The sequence below is a fragment of the Triturus cristatus genome, chromosome 4_2 (assembly GCF_964204655.1).
Source record: "Triturus cristatus chromosome 4_2, aTriCri1.1, whole genome shotgun sequence".
In the NCBI taxonomy this organism is placed as follows: Eukaryota; Metazoa; Chordata; class Amphibia; order Caudata; family Salamandridae; genus Triturus; species Triturus cristatus.
The window spans coordinates 513,378,991-513,398,896 of record NC_140586.1 but is presented as its reverse complement, the minus strand read 5'-3'; the positions used below and the strand labels follow the sequence as shown (position 1 = coordinate 513,398,896).

At 43.8% G+C, this 19,906-nt stretch overlaps 1 protein-coding gene across 1 annotated transcript in view; it reads right to left on the bottom strand.

Moving 5' to 3' along the window:
* LOC146834645 (calcium-activated chloride channel regulator 1-like) overlaps nt 1-19,906 on the bottom strand; it is a 537,414-nt gene that overhangs the window by 180,490 nt on the left and 337,018 nt on the right. The window contains exon 8 of the mRNA XM_085602116.1: nt 8,045-8,228. Within this exon, the coding sequence (XP_085458242.1) occupies nt 8,045-8,228 (184 nt within the window). The remainder of the gene's footprint in view (nt 1-8,044; nt 8,229-19,906) is intronic.

Sequence of the window (19,906 nt, the reverse complement as noted above, 5' to 3'; positions counted from 1 at the left end):
CATTATGATCTAAACTTTGTATACACCCTGTTTATTCCCCAATTGTTTCATTTCCTTCTATCCCTACTTATGTTTTTTTTATCTATTTCATACTTGTATACAACGTTTATCACTATAAAGTTCTCTGATACCCTAACAGGTCACGTTTGCGCTCTATAAAACACTAAATAAATAAATGTATGCATCATCATGTTAATCCTGGGCCCTACTCTTTACAATTCCCTTATCAACCCCATCTCCCTTCCTGAGATGTGTCCAGGCCCCTTGCTTGTGACCTGTCACTGAATCAAGAAGCCCTTTAAAATGCACAGAGGGAGACAGGCTTTCCTATACTACACTGCATGCCCCTCCCAGCTTACAGGAATGCAGCAATATGCAAATCTATCTGGGAGGATTAATCTACTCCTCATGATCTTCACCAGGCATGTCTGTGCTTCCCAAAATGGAACTCAATGACCTTCCTGTAATTCACCAGTGGAGGAACACTTGCACTTAGTTTACATCCTCAGCACACTTACTTTACAGCACTGTTATCCCCATGTCTTAGGCCGCCACACACATATTTACATGCAACAAACTAATTTAGTCTGTGCACACTGTTTAGTACTGTAGGTTTTCTATATTGTACCAGAGTGTGTAATTTTTCAAAACGCACACTGCCAACATACACACATTTACCAGTGCACTGTACCACACTTCGGGCCCGATTCACAGAACTAACTTAAGACAAAATCCTAAACTTACTACTTTTGGTATTCACAAAAGGCATTTAGTAGTAGTAAAGTTAGGATTTTGTCTTAAGTCTGTCGTAAGTCTGTCCTAAGTTTGTCTTAAGTTTGTCTTAAGACTGTCTTAAGTCTGTCTTAAGTCTGTCTTAAGTCAAACTTAAGACAAAATCCTAACTTTACTACTACTAAATGCCTTCTGTGAATACCAAGGGGCCGATTCACAGAACTAACTTAAGACAAAATCCTAAACTTACTACTTTTGGTATTCACAGAAGTTAGGATTTTGTCTTAAGTTTGTCTTAAGACAAACTTAAGACAGACTTAAGACAGTCTTAAGACAGACTTAAGACAAACTTAAGACAGACTTAAGACAGACTTAAGACAAACTTAAGACAAATTTAAGACAAAATTCTAACTTAAGTCTGTCTTAAGTCTGTCTTAAGTCTGTCTTAAGTTTGTCTTAAGTCTGTCTTAAGACTGTCTTAAGTCTGTCTTAAGTCTGTCTTAAGTCAAACTTAAGACAAAATCCTAACTTTAATACTACTAAATGCCTTCTGTGAATACCAAGGGGCCGATTCACAGAACTAACTTAAGACAAAATCCTAAACTTACTACTTTTGGTATTCACAGAAGTTAGGATTTTGTCTTAAGTTTGTCTTAAGACAAACTTAAGACAGACTTAAGACAGTCTTAAGACAGACTTAAGACAAACTTAAGACAGACTTAAGACAGACTTAAGACAAACTTAAGACAAACTTAAGACAAAATTCTAACTTAAGTCTGTCTTAAGTCTGTCTTATGTCTGTCTTAAGTTTGTCTTAAGTCTGTCTTAAGACTGTCTTAAGTCTGTCTTAAGTTTGTCTTAAGACAAACTTAAGACAAAATCCTAACTTCGGTGAATACCAAAAGTAGTAAGTTTAGGATTTTGTCTTAAGTTAGTTCTGTGAATCGGGCCCCATAAGTAGTAGGACAGACTTAAGACAAACTTAAGACAGACTTAAGACAGACTTAACACAAACTTAAGACAAACGTAGGACAGACTTAAGACAGACGTAAGACAAAATACTAACATTAGTACTACTAAATGCCTTCTGTGAATACCAAAAGTAGTAAGTTTAGGATTTTGTCTTGTTAGTTCTGTGAATCAGGCCCTTCACCCCAGTGTAGTGTACTTCTTGAGAGCACACATGACCTCATCATATGTTTCCATATCTACCTGATGTGGGTAAGGGGTGAGTTAAGCACACAGAAGCGGAACCTTTAAAAAGGGGGAGTGAGCCTGTAGGCCTCATTCCAGTGATACAGGGTAAAAAGGTCCGGTTCACTACTACTGATCACTACATGGTATGCTGTCACCACCTCACTTGTGCTCAAAATTAATTAAGGAAAAGTGGTCAGAAGAGGTGAATTTGTGACAAAACCCCTGCAATCTCTTGTCAAGGCCACATTGAATATGATGGTGCCCCTGGTACAGTTACAAACCTAAATGGCAGGGGTGCTTCGCTGTGATCATTCCACTTTCAGTGGGAGCTGCGTTCCCCTGACTTGTGGGCTTTCACTGTCTAGTAAAGCCATTTGAAACTGTTTAAAGTACTGCATCAGTTGGGAGTAGTCCTAATGTGTGTTAGTTAATCAGTATGGCAGGCAGCTAAGGTTATATCATCATTGGTTGCTATTGGATCTCTGCTGGGACGTTAATGTCCTCTGCATAGTAAGAGACATGTAACTTGCCCGAAGTGCCCAACTGTACTGTTGTCTGGGTCCCTAATGCAGATTGTCTTTGTCATAGGCAAGCATTAATCATTTGTACCTGCCATGACATAGGCCTGTCTCCTTAATTGTGGTCTTGTTGGACTAGGAGGGGTGCCTATCCTGCTGTCCTCATAGTGGTGGAAGGCTACTGTCTTCAACATGAGTTAAGCAGCACCCAGACATTAAATCACCCTCTCAGACCACCAAACCTCTAAGGACAGCTGTTGCCAGCACCAGCGCTGCCCCACAGCTACAGCTAATGCCCATTACGCTTTCAATAAGGATCTTTGTCTTTACCTACATAACTCTCCTTTATTTTCCATCCTTCTCATGCCCTAGGCATAATGATAAAGATCCCTACTACAATCCCCCTAACTTAACATGGCTCCATTTTAATGCCACTCTCACTCTGTAAAATGAAAGAAGGTCCTAATTTATGACAACAAAATCCCTTGCCATTGCTCTTGTTCAAGACATACACCTATGTCACCTACTGAAACTACAATACGTAATAGATACTGGAGGAAGAGCCAAAAGCAGCAGCTGAACTCACACATCTTCTAAATCATCAAGATCTTTCTACTCTAGATCATGGAAATGTGGGTGGCCTTACTTTTAAACTGAACCCCCCCTGCAAGATCACAAAGATGTGGGTGTGTCCTCAGGGATATTTAATTGAACGGATTGACACCCTGGTTGTGCAATCTGTGTATGTCCTGAGGTGAGCTGCAGCCTCTTTCTTTATTCAATCACAAAACTTTTAGCAACATTTAACATGCCATACATCATTGCTAGAGGGGATCTATAAAGTGCCTTAGATATGACACTTGATGGGATGGGGCACTCAGACAAGGCTAATGTGAATAATAGAGCAATACTATCTCATATCATGGCATGCTAGGGCCTCTCTTGTCCATAGTGCCTGACACATCCTAGGGATAAGGACTAGTGAATCATGAGCACTTTGAGGCCTTACTCACAAAGGTAAATTTGACAGTAAATGTAAGATTATGACAGAATTACTTACTTATGCCGGCCATGAATTCACAAAGGTATTCCAGGCAGTTGTAAGCGTTTTTTACAGGTGTGGCGATCTCTGCCATGAGTGCAGAGCACTCCCCATCTGTAAATTGTACTTATCAAGAGGGATTTAGGGCCTTCTAGGGCATTCTAGGGATTTCTAAGGTTTAGTTACTGGTAGGCCTGGCATCCTTGGTGTGGTTCTCCCTTAACTGTTTGCCTTCAGACCTCCTGCTTTGCTGACTTCATTTTTGCTGTCTTTAGGACTCTGTATAATTTGCCATTGCTACCCAGTGCTAAAGTGCTAGTGCTCTCCTGAAAACATGGTGAAATTGGCTTACTTGGCATACTTAATTTACTTGTGAGTCCTTATTAAAGTGATATTATCTGTACCCAGGGCCTGTATAATGAAATATTACTAATGGGCATGCAGCGCTGATTGTGCCATCCACTTAAGCAGCCCCTTAAACAAATATCAGACCTGCCATTACAGCCTATCTGCAGTTCTAAATATCCATTGTGACCTGGCAGATAAACATTTTGCTATGCTCAAATTTTCCTTTTTATTAATACATATGTCACTCCTAGGGTATGTCCGGAACAGTCCTGAGGGCACGGTGCAATGTATTTCAAATGTAGGACATATATTTTTACGTTACACATGTCCTGGTAGTGAAAAACTCCTAAATTTATTGTTCACTCCTGCAAGGCCTACCTCTTCTATAGGATAACAATAGAGTTACTTTATTGTTTTTAATAAGCTGTAACTTCCAAATAGGTGAAGGTAACAGCTTGGGTTTGGTGTTTAAAGAATTGTAATTAAAAGACCTCTTTAATGGTAATCACAATTCTGAAAATGCTAATTTTAGAAAGTTGGCATTTCCTTTTACTAACCATTTGATCCCTGCAGCCTGATCCTAGGTCACATGACTAAATATAGCTGTCAATGTGTCTTTGTGTATTGCTCCTATACACTGAGACAAAGGGAAGATAGGTGCCATACCTTCCCATACCATACAATGGCAGACCATACCTTCCCATACCATACCATGTTATACAATGGCATGCCATAAAATACCATACAATACTATACCATGATAGGCCATACCTTACCATACCATAACATACCACATCAGACAATGACAAGCCATACCATACTGTACAATGACAGGGCACACCATACCATACTATACTATACACAATACTTGTATTCACTCAACCTCACTTGTTACAACTATACAGAACCACATCATTTTAAAAATGGATAGCCATGAAGACATCAACAATTCAAAACTTGATGACTGTTGTGAATAAAACAGTGGTGGCAGCATATTGTGTTTCCTAAGGCTCAATGTCAGAACTCATTATCTGTGTCACTGGGATTGACACCTACTGGCCCGCTCATTTAAAGTTCAACAGTTATGAGTATGCCCAGAACAGAGTATTGACATCCCATGTATATGTCAAGTGCCTTGGGTGTGTTGTGTGCGTATAGCACATGTTCATTACTAGTGTGTGTGTGTGTGTGCATGTGTGTATGTGTGTGTGTGTGTATGATTCATTTCCAGTACAAAACCCATGCTAGACTCAGACACCCTTGCACAATGGTGCAAAGGAGTCTGTGTGGCATATTGCAGGCTAATAGTGCAGCAGCACTAGGAAGAGGGAAGGAGAGTGCCATACCACTGCATATGTGTTGCTTTCCTCATCTTTGTCACTCAACGCAGTGCAGCAACTTTGGGTGCTGTGCTGTGGTACGTGACAGGGTGGTAAATCTGGTCCTATATCTCATCCTCCCATAACTTGCATTTCAACTTAAACTCCAAGCGATAGTCACACTCGTAATCTTCAAATGTGGCAATGCCAACAGCCTATACTTTAGTACAATTGCATTTATTATACACAAAATACAGCTCATCCAATATTCTTCTGCAAGGCTTCTTCTCTGTCTTCACCCAAGAGAACACATGACTCAACTCCTGCAATCACTCGACTGGCTACCTATAGCTGGAATGGCAATGTTAAAGTCACTCTACATTCTCCACAGAGCCTCCCAAAGAAAAGGGACTGTAATACCTACAAGTTAATTTCAAGAAATACAAACAAAACAGGACTCTGTGCTTGCACAACGTATTAAAACAGCACGTTACCATAAGAAATCCATTAAACCACAGCATTCTCACTACAAGCCACAGGCTCTGGAATTCACTTTCATCAGCATAAGAAGCACCCAGGGGCATATACACTTCAGAAGATACAAACATGGCTATTTCCTAGATGACTTCAGCACCCCACATTTCGGAAAAAAAGCACAAAAACAGTTACACCCTCAAGTGCAATCCAAAGCTTATGACACACAGAATGGAAACAACCAAATCAGCAAACTGCTTTTCACATGCAGGTAAGCTACGAAGGGCCGACCTGTGGTCCGCAGTGGCAATATATACATTAAATAATCATGTGTGATGTAACATGTGAGCCCATAAGCAGTGCATGATGGGGCACAAGGTAAAGTTACCGGACTATAACTGGCTAATTTCAGTTGTTTTTAGGGTTTGATTTGCAACTGTAACTGCATTTTAACTGTGGATTTTCAGTGAATTTCTGAGGTTTATTTTAACATATTTTGAGATCTTATTATCAAATCTTTCTATATTGTCACTTTAGACTCTGCTTTTTCAGTGAACATATTATATATCACATTTCAAATTTACAATTTACACTTGCAGGAACATTTGGCCACATGCATCAAACTATGCCTTTGCGATTCCTTAATTGTGAATTTTAAGAATTTGCAATTTAGGAATCGCAAATTCCTATGCATATAGGAATCACAAAAAAATTATGATTCCTAGACATTCTTTATTTGTGACTCGTAAATCGCAATTCGCAAATAAGGAATTGCTTACTATTCATTCCTATAGGCCCCCTGGCCCATAGGAATCGATGGGAATTGCATGAGCAATTTGCGAGTACCAAATAGGTACTCTCAAATTGCGCATGCAATTTCAAGGGGGCAAGGGTGCCAAAGGGACACCCTGTTGCACTCCTGAAATTGCAATATCAACACATGTTGCGCACACACATGCCCCAAGGGCATGTGTGTGTAATATTGAACTTTGAAAAATATACTTTAATGCATTTTTCAAAGATTTCGCAAAATACCATCTAGTTTAACTTGACAGTATTTTGCCATCCCTAATAGCGAAATCGCTATTCGAAATTGCATCATGCATTCGCAATTTAAGTCATCACAAATTTTGCGATTTTGCATTTGGGTTGATGCATCCAAATGCAAAACTACCAGACGCAAAGGGGCAGATTCTGCGAACCTGCCCCTTTGCAACCGGTATTTGGAATGATGCATGTGCCTGATTATCCATATCCTGCCAAAACAAACACTGCAACTTACCTGTCATGTTTCTACACCAATTACCCGCCCCTTCCTTATTGCCTATGGCCCGTATTTACTAACAGTTGATGCAACTCAGAAAGACAGCTTGCTGTGCTGCTCTGTGCGCAATGGAGAGAGCATGAATGTGCCATATCTCTAAGATATGGCACATTCCAGCTCTCTCTCTGCATTGGCGCACTGAGTGCTGCTTAGCCCCAATGCATGTTTCCTGGTGCCATGATGCAAGGGAGTCGGTGGGACACCTTCCTGTACAAAAACAATCTTCAGGGGTATTTTCCTCCTTCTATGTATGCTACAGAATGCAGCAGGTGGAGAAAGAGGAAATAACGAAGAGTAATAAAGAGATTTCTTCTCATAGTGCATCTGTTTGAATGGCGTAGCATTTTGATGCATTCCCAGGTTTACTACCCTTAGTAAATCTGAGACTGCACCAAAATTGATTGGTGGGTGTGTGGAAACGTCCGCACGCCACTCCTGATACGCCTTCCCAAAGCAGAGCACTACAAGGAAGCTATTTGTGCTGCCCTGCGTTACTCTTTATTTTACTAACCCACGCAAGGTGGCTTTGCGTGGCTTAGTAAATATCCTTAAAGCCCTTGCCTTCCCTTGTGTCACTTTGTGTGACGCAATTGGTCACTCTTAGGACTGTGTGCACATGCTACTGTATTGCCTTTTGTGCAATAATCTTCCCTCCTCGTCTCCCCTTTTCGCTATCTTTCGGAATCTGAGGATCACGGTTCGATCCCCGGCGCCGGCGGCAGATTAGCCCAGCACCCTGTGACTCTGGGCAATAGCTTGCTTAATCTTCCCGACGGCCCCCAGCGCCTAGAGACCCTTACGGGTGATTGTTCGCACTGTACAAAATGTGGATTACTTTCCATCCCTTGTAAATGGGACTGACTTGCTTTTGATACGCAGCCCTACTGCTGGGATCGTAATGAGCAGGTCAATAACTATGATCCATTATGAGTGCTATCGGCATTTATAAATGTTCGCATTGTCTGTGCTAATAATAAAAGATCTTATCAAGTCCATGTTCCTAGATTTAACATAGAGCCTAAGAAATACATTGCAAAAGGCAGTTTCCAGGCGCGTGCTTGTGCGTGGTAACATTTAGAAATAAACGTACCTGTCATGTCTGCTATTTGTTCCAGGGCTTGTGCTGCACTTGGGCCTAGAGCAATGATGTGCACTATTGCACCACTGTTCCGCACATCCGGAAAGCAGAGGGTGGTGTCAAAATCATCTTCACCATCTGTAAGAAGTACGATTTCGGTACCATACGTGTCCTTACTTGATGTCTGTTCGTTTACCTGGAAGTAGAATGATAAAACATTTTTCAGAAGATTTAAACTGTGACTGTTATCTGGAAAATTTGAGGTCTTTACTCTGGCATCATTCATGATTAAGTTATTCTTAAAGGTGCACAACATGTTTGGATTAAGTGAAAAACCTTGAGCATATCAACGCCCTCTCCTTCGTGTGGACTCTGCCATTGGTTTTCTTGTATTAAATATTCTTCTGCGTCTGGGAGTAGCACTGCGAGCATCAAGGGTTGTCGTAAAATTAATGGACACAATGATTCTGGCTATAATTAGGTTATCATCGACCTTTGATCACTATTTCTATAACTGAAGTAACTGATGGTACCAAAGTAGAGATGTACCCAAACTCAGTTTTAAAAATAGTATGTACTGTCAATATTTTAGCATTCAGATAGAGCAGCACAACCTATTTCACAGGTGTGTGCTTTCAGTAGGCTGTCTTCAGTAAGGCCCTACAGCATTGTCGTAGATGCAGCCCTTGCATCTTTCATTTCCTTGTTCAGTCTTAATTTAGCTGTAAAATACTGATTAATTCTCAATGAGATAATCTTTCATGTAAACAATTAGTAGCGTTCAGTTTTCATTGAGGTGACCTCTTGACAATATAATGTTTTGCTTTCATGTGTGTTCTTCAGAGGGGCTTGACCTTGTTAGTTAGTGCTGAATTTGAATGTGAAGAACACTTCAAATGTAAAAATATAGAAAAACCCATTCCAGAAAGGTTGCAACCCTCAACACTTTTTGTGTGTTTTACACATATTAGCTAGAAATACATGTACAATGAGTCACACTAGACACAGAGAGAGACAGTGGTGTTTGCGTTGTCCCCTTTCGTGTGTTCTAAGTATGCTACTGAAGTTAATATCCGAACCAGAAAATGTCCATACTGTGGTGTTACTATTTAGATTAGCTTGTTGTTGGTGCTGCTAATCCTTCTTTAGGACAGAGCTCTTGCATTCATAATGGGAAATGATCTTAGACCAGTTGGCTAAAGTCTGAGGCAGTTTTTTCTTGCATCCAAATAACTAATTAAATTGACGGATTGGTTAATGTTCTTTTGCACTTGGACATCATTGAACAATGGTTATCAATGATGGGTTTAATTCTGTCTCCAGACAGACCTCTTATTCATCAAGGTGAGAATAAAAACAAAAGCTGTGGAGAAAGTCAAAGAGATGTTTAAGATAATTTGCAAAGTGTTGCCTGGTTTACAGATTAGGTGACCACAATTGTAACACGAAAGCTCGGATGATTATGAGTGATGGTGAAATATTCAATCCCTTTTGTGCAGGCTTCTGAATTCCCCGCTGTGTGTTAATTACCATACGGAGTATTTGCCTTAATGGGTGGTATAGGCTGTTTGTGGTTATCACTGCAACCCCACAATTATCCCGTGAAATATTTCACAGCAAAAACTCAATGAAATGTCCAGGAAAATAGATCAAACCTTGAGTTTTCGGTGTGGTAAACATTACTGCCTACAAAACTTAGAATAGGAGGTATTTATCACACTGAGTAAACATCCCACTACAGGGCAATGTTAATTACCTGATGTAATAAAAACCACACTAAATTTGACTGATTAGTAATCATGGCTTGAGTGCCCAAAGAAGAACAAAAGAGCACCAACACATGAAACATTAAAGAAATGGACCAAGATGGATATTTCTGCTTATAAGTTTATCCTACATTGTAAGTAAGGAGACATAGTCTCATCAAATGAAATATGTCTTGCTGCAGAGTTTCACATTTCTTCTGAATGGCCTGAAATGTTTAAAATGTATTAACAGGACATCACAGAGCATTTCCTTAATGAATAGTTAACGAGGATAGGACATGCATGACACCATTTATCACTAGGACACTCATCGCCATTTGTAAGCAGGTGCTAACTGTAAAGAAGAAAAGAGATAGAGATGCAAAATGGAGGGATGGGCAATACATGGGTTGTTAGATCTGTCATCCTTGTGGTGGTCTTCCCCTCAACCTTTTGCCTGCTTACCTCCACTTTTTGCTGTATCTTTTTGTTGGCCTTAGAACTCGGTGCACTTTGCCACTGCTAACCAGTGCTAAAGTGCATGTGCTTATCCTCTGAAACAAGGTGATATAGGTGTATACCTGAGTGGCACGTTTAGTTTACCTGCAAGTCCCTTGTAAAGCTGTATAACATATACCCAGGGCCTGTAATCTAAATGCTTACTAGTGGGCCTGCAGCACTGCTTGTCCCACCCACACAAATAGCATTTCAAACCTGTCTCAGGCATGTCATTGCAGGGCCTATGTGTGCAGTTTACTGCCACTTCGACTTGCCATTTAAAACCACTTGCCAGACCTTAAACTTACCTTTTTTACATATAGGTCACTAATAAGTAGGCCCTAGGTAGCCCTATGGGTAGGGTGCTATGTAACTAAAAGGTAAGATGTGTACTTTTAAGCTTTACATGTCCTGCCGGTGACAAAAAGCTATATTTGTGTTTTCACTGCTAAGAGGCCTACTCCTTCTCATAGGATAGCATTGAGAATTTCTTAAAACACTTTAAGGCTGTAATTCCTGATGAGAAAGGAGTAACTAAAACATGTTTCATATCTTTGGAATGGTAATGATAATTCCTCTTTAGTGGTAAAGTTGGATTTTACATTACTATTTTAGAAATGCCAATTTTAGTTAAGTGGATATTTCTCTGCTCTTATCTTTTCTCTGTGTGCCTGCAGCCTGTCTCCAATACACGTCTGGGTTGTATGACAGGTACACTTTGTGCATTCCCTCTTGACAGCCACAAATACAGGAAGTGTGGGTGTGACAGAGGACTCATCTGCATTCATCTGTATTCTTATAGCCTCCTTGGGCATGAAGGGGGAGAGGGAGCTCACATTTACATCTGAATAGGCTGTGTCCTGTCCCCACATAAAGGACTGATTATCCTCCCACAGTTAGCCTGGCAGACAGGGCTGGGATGAAAGGGGACCTGGGCACTTCAAGGAGCTGCTTTGAAGTTACCCCCACTTTAAAGTCACATTTGGGTAAAAGTACTTGGGCTCTGACTACCAAATCAGTACACTGCTGGACCTTGGAAGAACCCTGCTGGAGTAAAGACTGCTGTGCTGTAAGGTTTGCTACTTTGTCTTGACTGAATGTTCTGGGGAACTGCTTCTCTGCTTTTCTGAGAAGCCCTGCTGAACACAAAGACTGGAGCCATCTCACATGTACCCAGAGTGACTCCATGGGCTTGCTGGCTTGCCTTCTGTTTTCCTAAACCTCAGGGACACAAAAGAATTTCCGCAGTCCTGCTGGGGCTTCTGACCTCTACCATCCATGTCACACTGTTAATGAGAAGCCAGCAAACACATTAAGTTCAAGGTTTTCTCATTGAGTCTATCATAAACCTACCACTGACATCCGACTCTAAAAATTGATTTGATAAATACATTTTCCCCCTTACCCTCCATATATGGACAAAGGTCTTCACAGTCACAGGGGTTACACCAATGCAAACTTGTGCTTTCTTATGCAAGTCACCATTATCAGAAATGAAATATCTAGCTATCAGATATTCTTAGGGACATACAATTTGGAAAATCATTTACATGAAGATTTTCCCTCAGTACATATGTGTGGTTATTCCTCAAACTGAGACTTCAATCCCTATCAGCACCAGCAAGATATCACAAGGGCCAATGAACACTGGATGCATTAAATTAACACAACTATCATAATCCAAGAGTAGTTGCATTAATCCCTTTCCTCTGCTAATGATCTATATAATCACAAAAAAAGTTTAAAAGAGCACAATAGTTAGCTAAAAATGTCAGTTAAACCATAATGTTTTAATCTATAAAAAACACTGAAATTCACCAGTTATAATTATCTATCACTCGTTCTTTAAAGTAACTATAACTCACGCCCTCGCCATGCACAGTGTTGTCATCTTTGATGACATTTTCAGTTGTCATCAGTGATATTATCAATGATGTGATGAATGATAACATATGTGAGGTCATAAGCAGTGCATCATGAGGGTGTGAGTTATAGTTATACTTGAGATAACTATAACTGGTAAATTTCAGTGGTTTTGTTAGGTTAAAACATAGGTGCCAATTCCGATCCGGTTAAAAAATTCCCCGTCCGACTCGTATCCGGATTTTTTTCCGTCCGAATCGTCAAAGTAGCGTACAAACTGCCAAGTACGATTCGAACGGAAAAAAGTCCATACGAATCGCATTGGGAAGATTTCCCCACACGTCCTCGGGTCGGGAAAAGTCACCGACACGTCCCCGGGCGAGAAACCCACCGTGCGGAAAAATAAAGTCCGACTGCGCAAGTACGATCCCTCCCGTCCTCCCCATTTCACAACCGTACGCAAAAAACACCGTCCGAACCGAACTCCCATAGCAACCATGGAGACATGTGCCCGCATACGCGCCGAACACCCCACCACCCCCCGCCCGCGTATGTACGCCCCGAACCCCCACCCGTGTATGTACGCACCGAACCACCAGCCGTGTATGTACGCACCAAACCCCCACCCCAGCCGTGTATGTACGCACCGAACCACCCCCCCAGCCCTGTATGTACGCACCGAACCACCAGCCGTGTATGTACGCCCCCGAACCCCCCCCAGCCGTGTATGTACGGACCGAACCACCAGCCGTGTATGTACGGACCGAACCACCAGCCGTGTATGTACGCACCAAACACCCACCCGTGTATGTACGCCCCCGAACCCCCCCCCAGCCGTGTATGTACGCACCGAACCACCAGCCGTGTATGTACGCCCCCGAACCCCCCCCCAGCCGTGTATGTACGCACCAAACACCCACCCATGTATGTACGCCCCCGAACCCCCCCCCCAGCCGTGTATGTACGCACCGAACCACCACCCGTGTATGTACGCCCCCGAACCCCCACCCCAGCAGAGTATGTACGCCCCGAACCCCCACCCGTGTATGTACGGACCGAACCCCCACCCCAGCAGAGTATGTACGCCCCGAACCCCCACCCGTGTATGTACGGACCGAAACCCCACCAGTGCATGTACGGACTGTACACGCGCTTGTACGGTCCGGATCACAATATGGGCGCTGGCGTATGCGTACGCCACAGTAGTACGGACTGTACACGCGCTTGTACGGTCCGTACTACTGTGGCGTACGCATACGCCAGCGCCCATATTGTGATCCGGACCGTACAAGCGCGTGTACAGTCCGTACTACTGTGGCGTACGCATACGCCAGCGCCCATATTGTGATCCGGACCGTACAAGCGCGTGTACAGTCCGTACATGCACTGGTGGGGTTTCGGTCCGTACATACACGGGTGGGGGTTCGGGGCGTACATACTCTGCTGGGGTGGGGGTTCGGTCCGTACATACACGGGTGGGGGTTCGGGGCGTACATACTCTGCTGGGGTGGGGGTTCGGTCCGTACATACACGGGTGGGGGTTCGGGGCGTACATACTCTGCTGGGGTGGGGGTTCGGGGGCGTACATACACGGGTGGTGGTTCGGTGCGTACATACACGGGTGGTGGTTCGGTGCGTACATACACGGCTGGGGTGGGGGTTTGGTGCGTACATACACGGCTGGTGTGGTGGTTTGGTGCGTACATACACGGGTGGGGGTTTGGTGCGTACATACACGGCTGGGGTGGGGGTTCGGTCCGTACATACACGGGTGGGGGTTCGGGGCGTACATACTCTGCTGGGGTGGGGGTTCGGGGGCGTACATACACGGGTGGTGGTTCGGTGCGTACATACACGGGTGGTGGTTCGGTGCGTACATACACGGCTGGGGTGGGGGTTTGGTGCGTACATACACGGCTGGTGTGGTGGTTTGGTGCGTACATACACGGGTGGGGGTTTGGTGCGTACATACACGGCTGGGGTGGGGGTTCGGTCCGTACATACACGGGTGGGGGTTCGGGGCGTACATACTCTGCTGGGGTGGGGGTTCGGGGGCGTACATACACGGGTGGTGGTTCGGTGCGTACATACACGGGTGGTGGTTCGGTGCGTACATACACGGCTGGGGTGGGGGTTTGGTGCGTACATACACGGCTGGTGTGGTGGTTTGGTGCGTACATACACGGGTGGGGGTTTGGTGCGTACATACACGGCTGGGGGTTCGGGGCGTACATACCAGGGTGGGGTGGGGGTTCGGGGCGTACATACACGGGTGGGGGTTCGGGGCGTACATGCACGGGTGGGGGTACGGGCCGTACTTCCACGGGTGGGGGTACGGTCCGTACATACCCCTGCCCACGCTCTGCGTGCCTGGGTACGGGCCGTACCCATGCCTTTGGTGTGTGGGTACGGTGCGTCCCACCATTGTTGCGGGCCGTGGGGTCCGCACCGTACACAGGCCTTGGGGGCGTGGCTACGGGTCGTACCACGCGTACCCCTACATGACCCCAGCAATGCTGGTACGAGCTGTACCAAGGCCTTTCTGACGTGGGTACGGGCCGTACCGCTATTGTTGGAGTGACGTAGGGGGACGCGTGGTACGTTCCGTACCCACGCTCTTGCGGCCTGGGTAGGGTACGTACCGGTTCGCGTGACCATCCACTTCCGTTGTGGCGGACGCTTGCGTTGCTGGCCTTGCCCCCACCCCCTGGAAGTGACCAGGCCCTGATGGTCAGGTATGTCCAGGCCATGTGTGATTTGGTACCATGTGTTGGTGTTGTGTGTCCTGCCCCTGCCCCCCCCTTTGCCCCTGGTTGTTGTGCTGACCTTCTGCGGCGTCTGCGTCGGTTCCTGTACGCCAGGTGGACTGCTAGGAGGGCAGGGATGGCACGTAGGTTCGGGTCCATGTCTGTTCGTCGCGTCCAGCTGCTCCTTGCGTGTGTCGTCCTGATTTCCCGGCAGTTTTTGGCAGCCGGTAAATATTTTCCGTGCGGGATGACGTCGGTTCGAATCGTACTTCCTGGTTCGTGAAACGTAGGCTGGATGCGTACCGACGTCACGTCGGCTCCTTTCAGGATCGGAATTGTGTTTAGTTTCTGTTCGGTCGGTGTTTTGTTCGAATCGTACGGAAATGGTGTTTCCGTATGAATCGTACTTGCATTTTCGGATGGATTTCGCACCGGGTACGAGTCGGACGGAGAAAAGGCTCCGTCCGACGGTTCGTACCCGGTTTTTACCGGATCGGAATTGGCACCTATGTGTAACTGACATTTTCACCCAACTATAATGTCCCTGTAACCCTTGGCTTTTTCAGTGAATGTCTACGTTTTTTTGAGATGGAAAGTAAGATAATATTACACTTTCTAACTATAACGTCACTTTAACGTTTGTTTTTTCCTGTAAATTTCAATGTTTTTTTTAATCTTAAGGTAAAATGTCCATCACCATTCACAGGGTGGGGATTGGGTGCATGGCCTGGCTGTGGCCAACCACCCATGGGGGGCCCAACACCCCCACCGCGCAAAGTCAACTGTCATGAAACAATATAGAGGGTACTATTTTAAGTAAGGCTGACCTACTGTTTTTGTCAAAAGGTCGGAACAACAAAATATGAAAAGTGCGGCTATTGGCTTCATCAATGGGACAACACATTAACTTGTATAAATCTAACTTATTAGTTTTGTCAAGAAAAAAACACTGCAATTTCTCAATAACTATAATCCAATGTACTTCTATGTATATACATGCCAATGATTCATATTAATCACTGTAACATGCAGAATTTTTCTTTAAAACAACCATAATCATGAGTTTAGTCTTTCTTCAACATTCTTCAACCCAGAAGATGCAATAATAGAACTAACCACAAGAAGTCCCCAAACTCCAGCTGAAGAACATGCTGCTCCAGCTCAGAATACTTAACAAACAATTTGATAAACCTTCCTGAGGTCATGAATTCAATGACACAGGAGACTTACTGCAACTGTTTAAAAAAGATGTTTCTGGAGGAGGAAGGGGCTGCTGTGCTCCCTGCAGCCAAACACACCACATAAAAAAAGCTTCAACCCCTTCTAAGACACCACAAGCATTAACATTTCTTTTTTTAAAAGCCCTTGCAAGACATTTTTGGGTGCTCTCCAGCAGGAGCAGTGAGCTGCTAATCTACTCATTTCACATTCACTACTTTCCTTTTTTTGCTAGATTTTGGGAGTGGGGTGTGTGCCCCCACACTGAACCTTTTGAAGGCCCTGTCTACCCCATCCCACAGGGCTGATATCTTTTTAAAGGAGAGGAAAACAATTACGAGCCCCCTCTCCGATCCTTTTGAAGGTCTCAAAAACCACGTACCTAGGGCTGGATGTCATTTTTTAATGGGGAGAGGATTATGATGCTCCTCTCCCAGAGCCTTTTTCAGTCCTCGGAGACGCTCCCCCCTCCAGGCCAAGGGGGTGGGTATCTCCACATGTTTTTTTTTTTACCTTTTTTCAGGACATGTTACTGATTCCCTGAATCTAAAACTTGTTGATGCTGTGGCTGTCAATCCGATCGTAACTTTTGATCTGTTGGGTATGCAGATCCTTCACAGCGTGAAAAATACGTACATTTTGAACCTTAGTTTCTCAAAAACATCTGAACGGATTTACACCACAACACAAAAAGCACACTTTCTGCATTAACATCTAGCTTTGTACCAAATGTGGTGTATTTCAGTTCAGCAGTTTTTGCAATATCACTGTTCATTTTTCCTATCAAAAATTAAATGGGGTTTCGATAAATGGGACCTCATTGGGATTTCACAGATCAAAGATATCTGGGTGAAACGTGAGGTGATAACGTTTGCCTCCTTGCAACAGCAGCATGACCTAGCAGACTTGGAAAGCTTTAGATATGCACAGATTCACCACGCCTACGTTCACATATCCCGACAGGCTCCTCCCCCCAGAATCCTCTCCACTTGAGGTTCGACTACTAGACGGCCTCCTGCCTGAAAAAACTATATCTTTAACTTACAAGAAACAAATCAATAATATGAATGACCCTCTTCAGCCGCTCTGAGAAAAATGGATGAGAGACGGCATTGAGCTGGACGATGAGGAGTGGCAAGAGGCAGTATCCTCCCCGAGGGTGGTGGCGATCTCGGCTCGACTCCGATTAGTACAACTCAAAATCCTCCACAGAGTGTATATCATTGGACCCTGTTTGGTGCGCATGGGAAGAGCTGAGAGAGGAGACTGCAAATGGCAATGCGTCAAGTGGGCACATTTATGCACATAACATCGGAATGTGGCAACATACAAACATATTGGCGCAAAATACATGACAATCTCAATGAGGTACTCACGTCTGACCTCCGTCTGGAAGCATGGAAATGCCTTCTCAACGTGGGGGAACCTACAGACCTCAACAACTATGCAAACCAATTGATCACACTGGTACTAATGCTAGCAAAAAGGAATATTGCGCAATTGTGGGGATCCCCACATCCACCTAGAGTAGAGGCATGGGAAGCAGGCCTAGATTGGTGTATGTGTAGAGAAAAGACAGTATATGTGGCACAAGGCTGCCCCAGAAAGTGGTCACGGGTATGGAGCCCCTGAAATGTCTAACGAGGGAATATCTGCAACCCACCGCGTAGTATTGATCTGAACAAGCACCCCACCCCATAAAATATCTTCCCAATGTACTATTGTGCAATGTTATTTGATGATGTTTTTGCTACCCAAAAGGTGTACTTTGTTTCCTCTGTACTATATATTTTATGCCGATGAATGTTTAATTAATTAAAAAAAATAAAAAAAAATAAAAATTAAATGGGAAAATGTGTTTTAAGACCCCACCTTTTTCTTGGCCGCCGCTTGATGGATCACCCCAAAGCCTTTCAGGAAGACTTTTACAGGAAGGTTTCATGAAGATTTGTCCAATGGTGCTAAAGTTAGTTGCAAACCAAACAATCAATATCCTATGGAAACGTGATGCTAACTGTGGCGATTGCTACTAGGTAAAACATATAATGTAGATGACTCAGACACAGTTGTCAACAGAGTGCCTCAGAGGTCAGCCAAAATTTTGGAAAAAGCATATGGAAAGCAAACTGCACAGACCAAGAGGCATTTGAAGAGTTAGGACAATCTACAAGGGAAAAACCACTTTTCACGAAATGTGAGTGTGCTCAACTTCACAACAATCCCCAATACAGTATTGCAACACATCCTTACAGGAAGCTGTCCAATAGTTGCAATAGAGAGAGAATTAGTACATAATTTAAATTAGTCGCCCATCTCCCTGGCCTGGATCAGTCGGGAACCATCTAAAGCCAACAGCAGCGGCTCCGGAAATCTTCCTTTTAACTCAGTGTTAACTTTGACTTGTACCAACATATAGCCACAGTGTCCAAATCTTTTACTATCTTCGTCTGTTGGGATGGATCTTCCATTTTATTTGTCCTCTGCAAAGGGTCCCTACGGCAAACACCTATGTTCAATCATGATTAGCTTCAAGAAATTTATTATACCGAAGCCTCCCAAAAAATCAATAAACAAACAGACAGAATACCACACTGACATACATTTTTAGTTTTTAATAAATGTGCCAGCATCTCTGCACATCTAAAACAAACTATTTGGCTCCTGGAGAGCAAACGTAGTGTGCTCAAAACAGCCTTCATGGCCCATAGAAGATACTGCAACACTGCTCCCCCGTTATTAAGCAAAAAGTCTCTAAGTACATTCCTGTACATAGGCTGAACACACATTTGATGGCCTTATTTGTAATCCCCAAGTCAAGGAATAACAGGTGGAGGGGGTAGAGACCTCAGAGTCCAAGAAGCCTTCGAATAGAATAGCATTCCCTTCAAAAGGTGGCTGTCTCGCAACTGAGTGCATGACCCATCTGAAACCCCTTCATGTAAGGTAGTGTACTTCTTTGTAACGCCCAGTGTTAGAAACAGGGGTCTCTCGGGTATTCTACCTTTACTACGCGGGTACTACTTCGTAAAGCCGTTTCTACGCATATTTTAGTTAGCAACTACTGTTACTTAGCATGCTTTTACTATGCATGCTAATACTACGAAAATGCCGTTACTACGCAAATATGTTTCTTTGCATGCATGCATGTAATTAAAAAAAAAAGTATTAAAATACACACAGTGAATGTTAAATATAAAAGTTTGCACACTGTTTTCAATTTGATTGTATGGGGAAAAAACGTTAATTTGCACGCTATCAACATCATTGTTTTAATTTTGAGGGAATTCCAATTCCAAATGACGCCGTGCGACTCTGACGACGCATGAAGAAGGAGAAGTGGAAGGTGAACCACGGTGAGAGAGAGATAAGTGGGGCTGTGTTGTTTTTTGGGACGTGCAGGGGTAGTCTAATAGGTTGTAATGTTGTGTTTGTATAGTGTAGAGTAGTGTATTTGGGTGTAGGGTGATGTTGGGGGTCGTTAAGGGTAGTATTTGGAAGTATGGACAGGACTGGGGGTCGGGGAGGGATGTGCAGGGGGTAGTGTTTTAGGGTTTAGGGTAGTGTTGTAGTGTTTGTGTAGTGTAGGGTAGTGTTTTAGGGTTTAGGGAAGTGTGGGGGGCATGGAGGGCAGTGTTGGTGAGTAGGGAGCAGACTGGGTGAAGGGGGTGGGTCTTGCAGGGGGTAGTGATTTAGGGTTTAGGGTAGTGGTGTTGTGGTTGTGTAGTGTAGAGTAGTGTTTGTGCAGGGGGTAGTGATTTAGGGTTCAGGGTAGTGGTGTTGTGGTTGTGTAGTGTAGAGTAGTG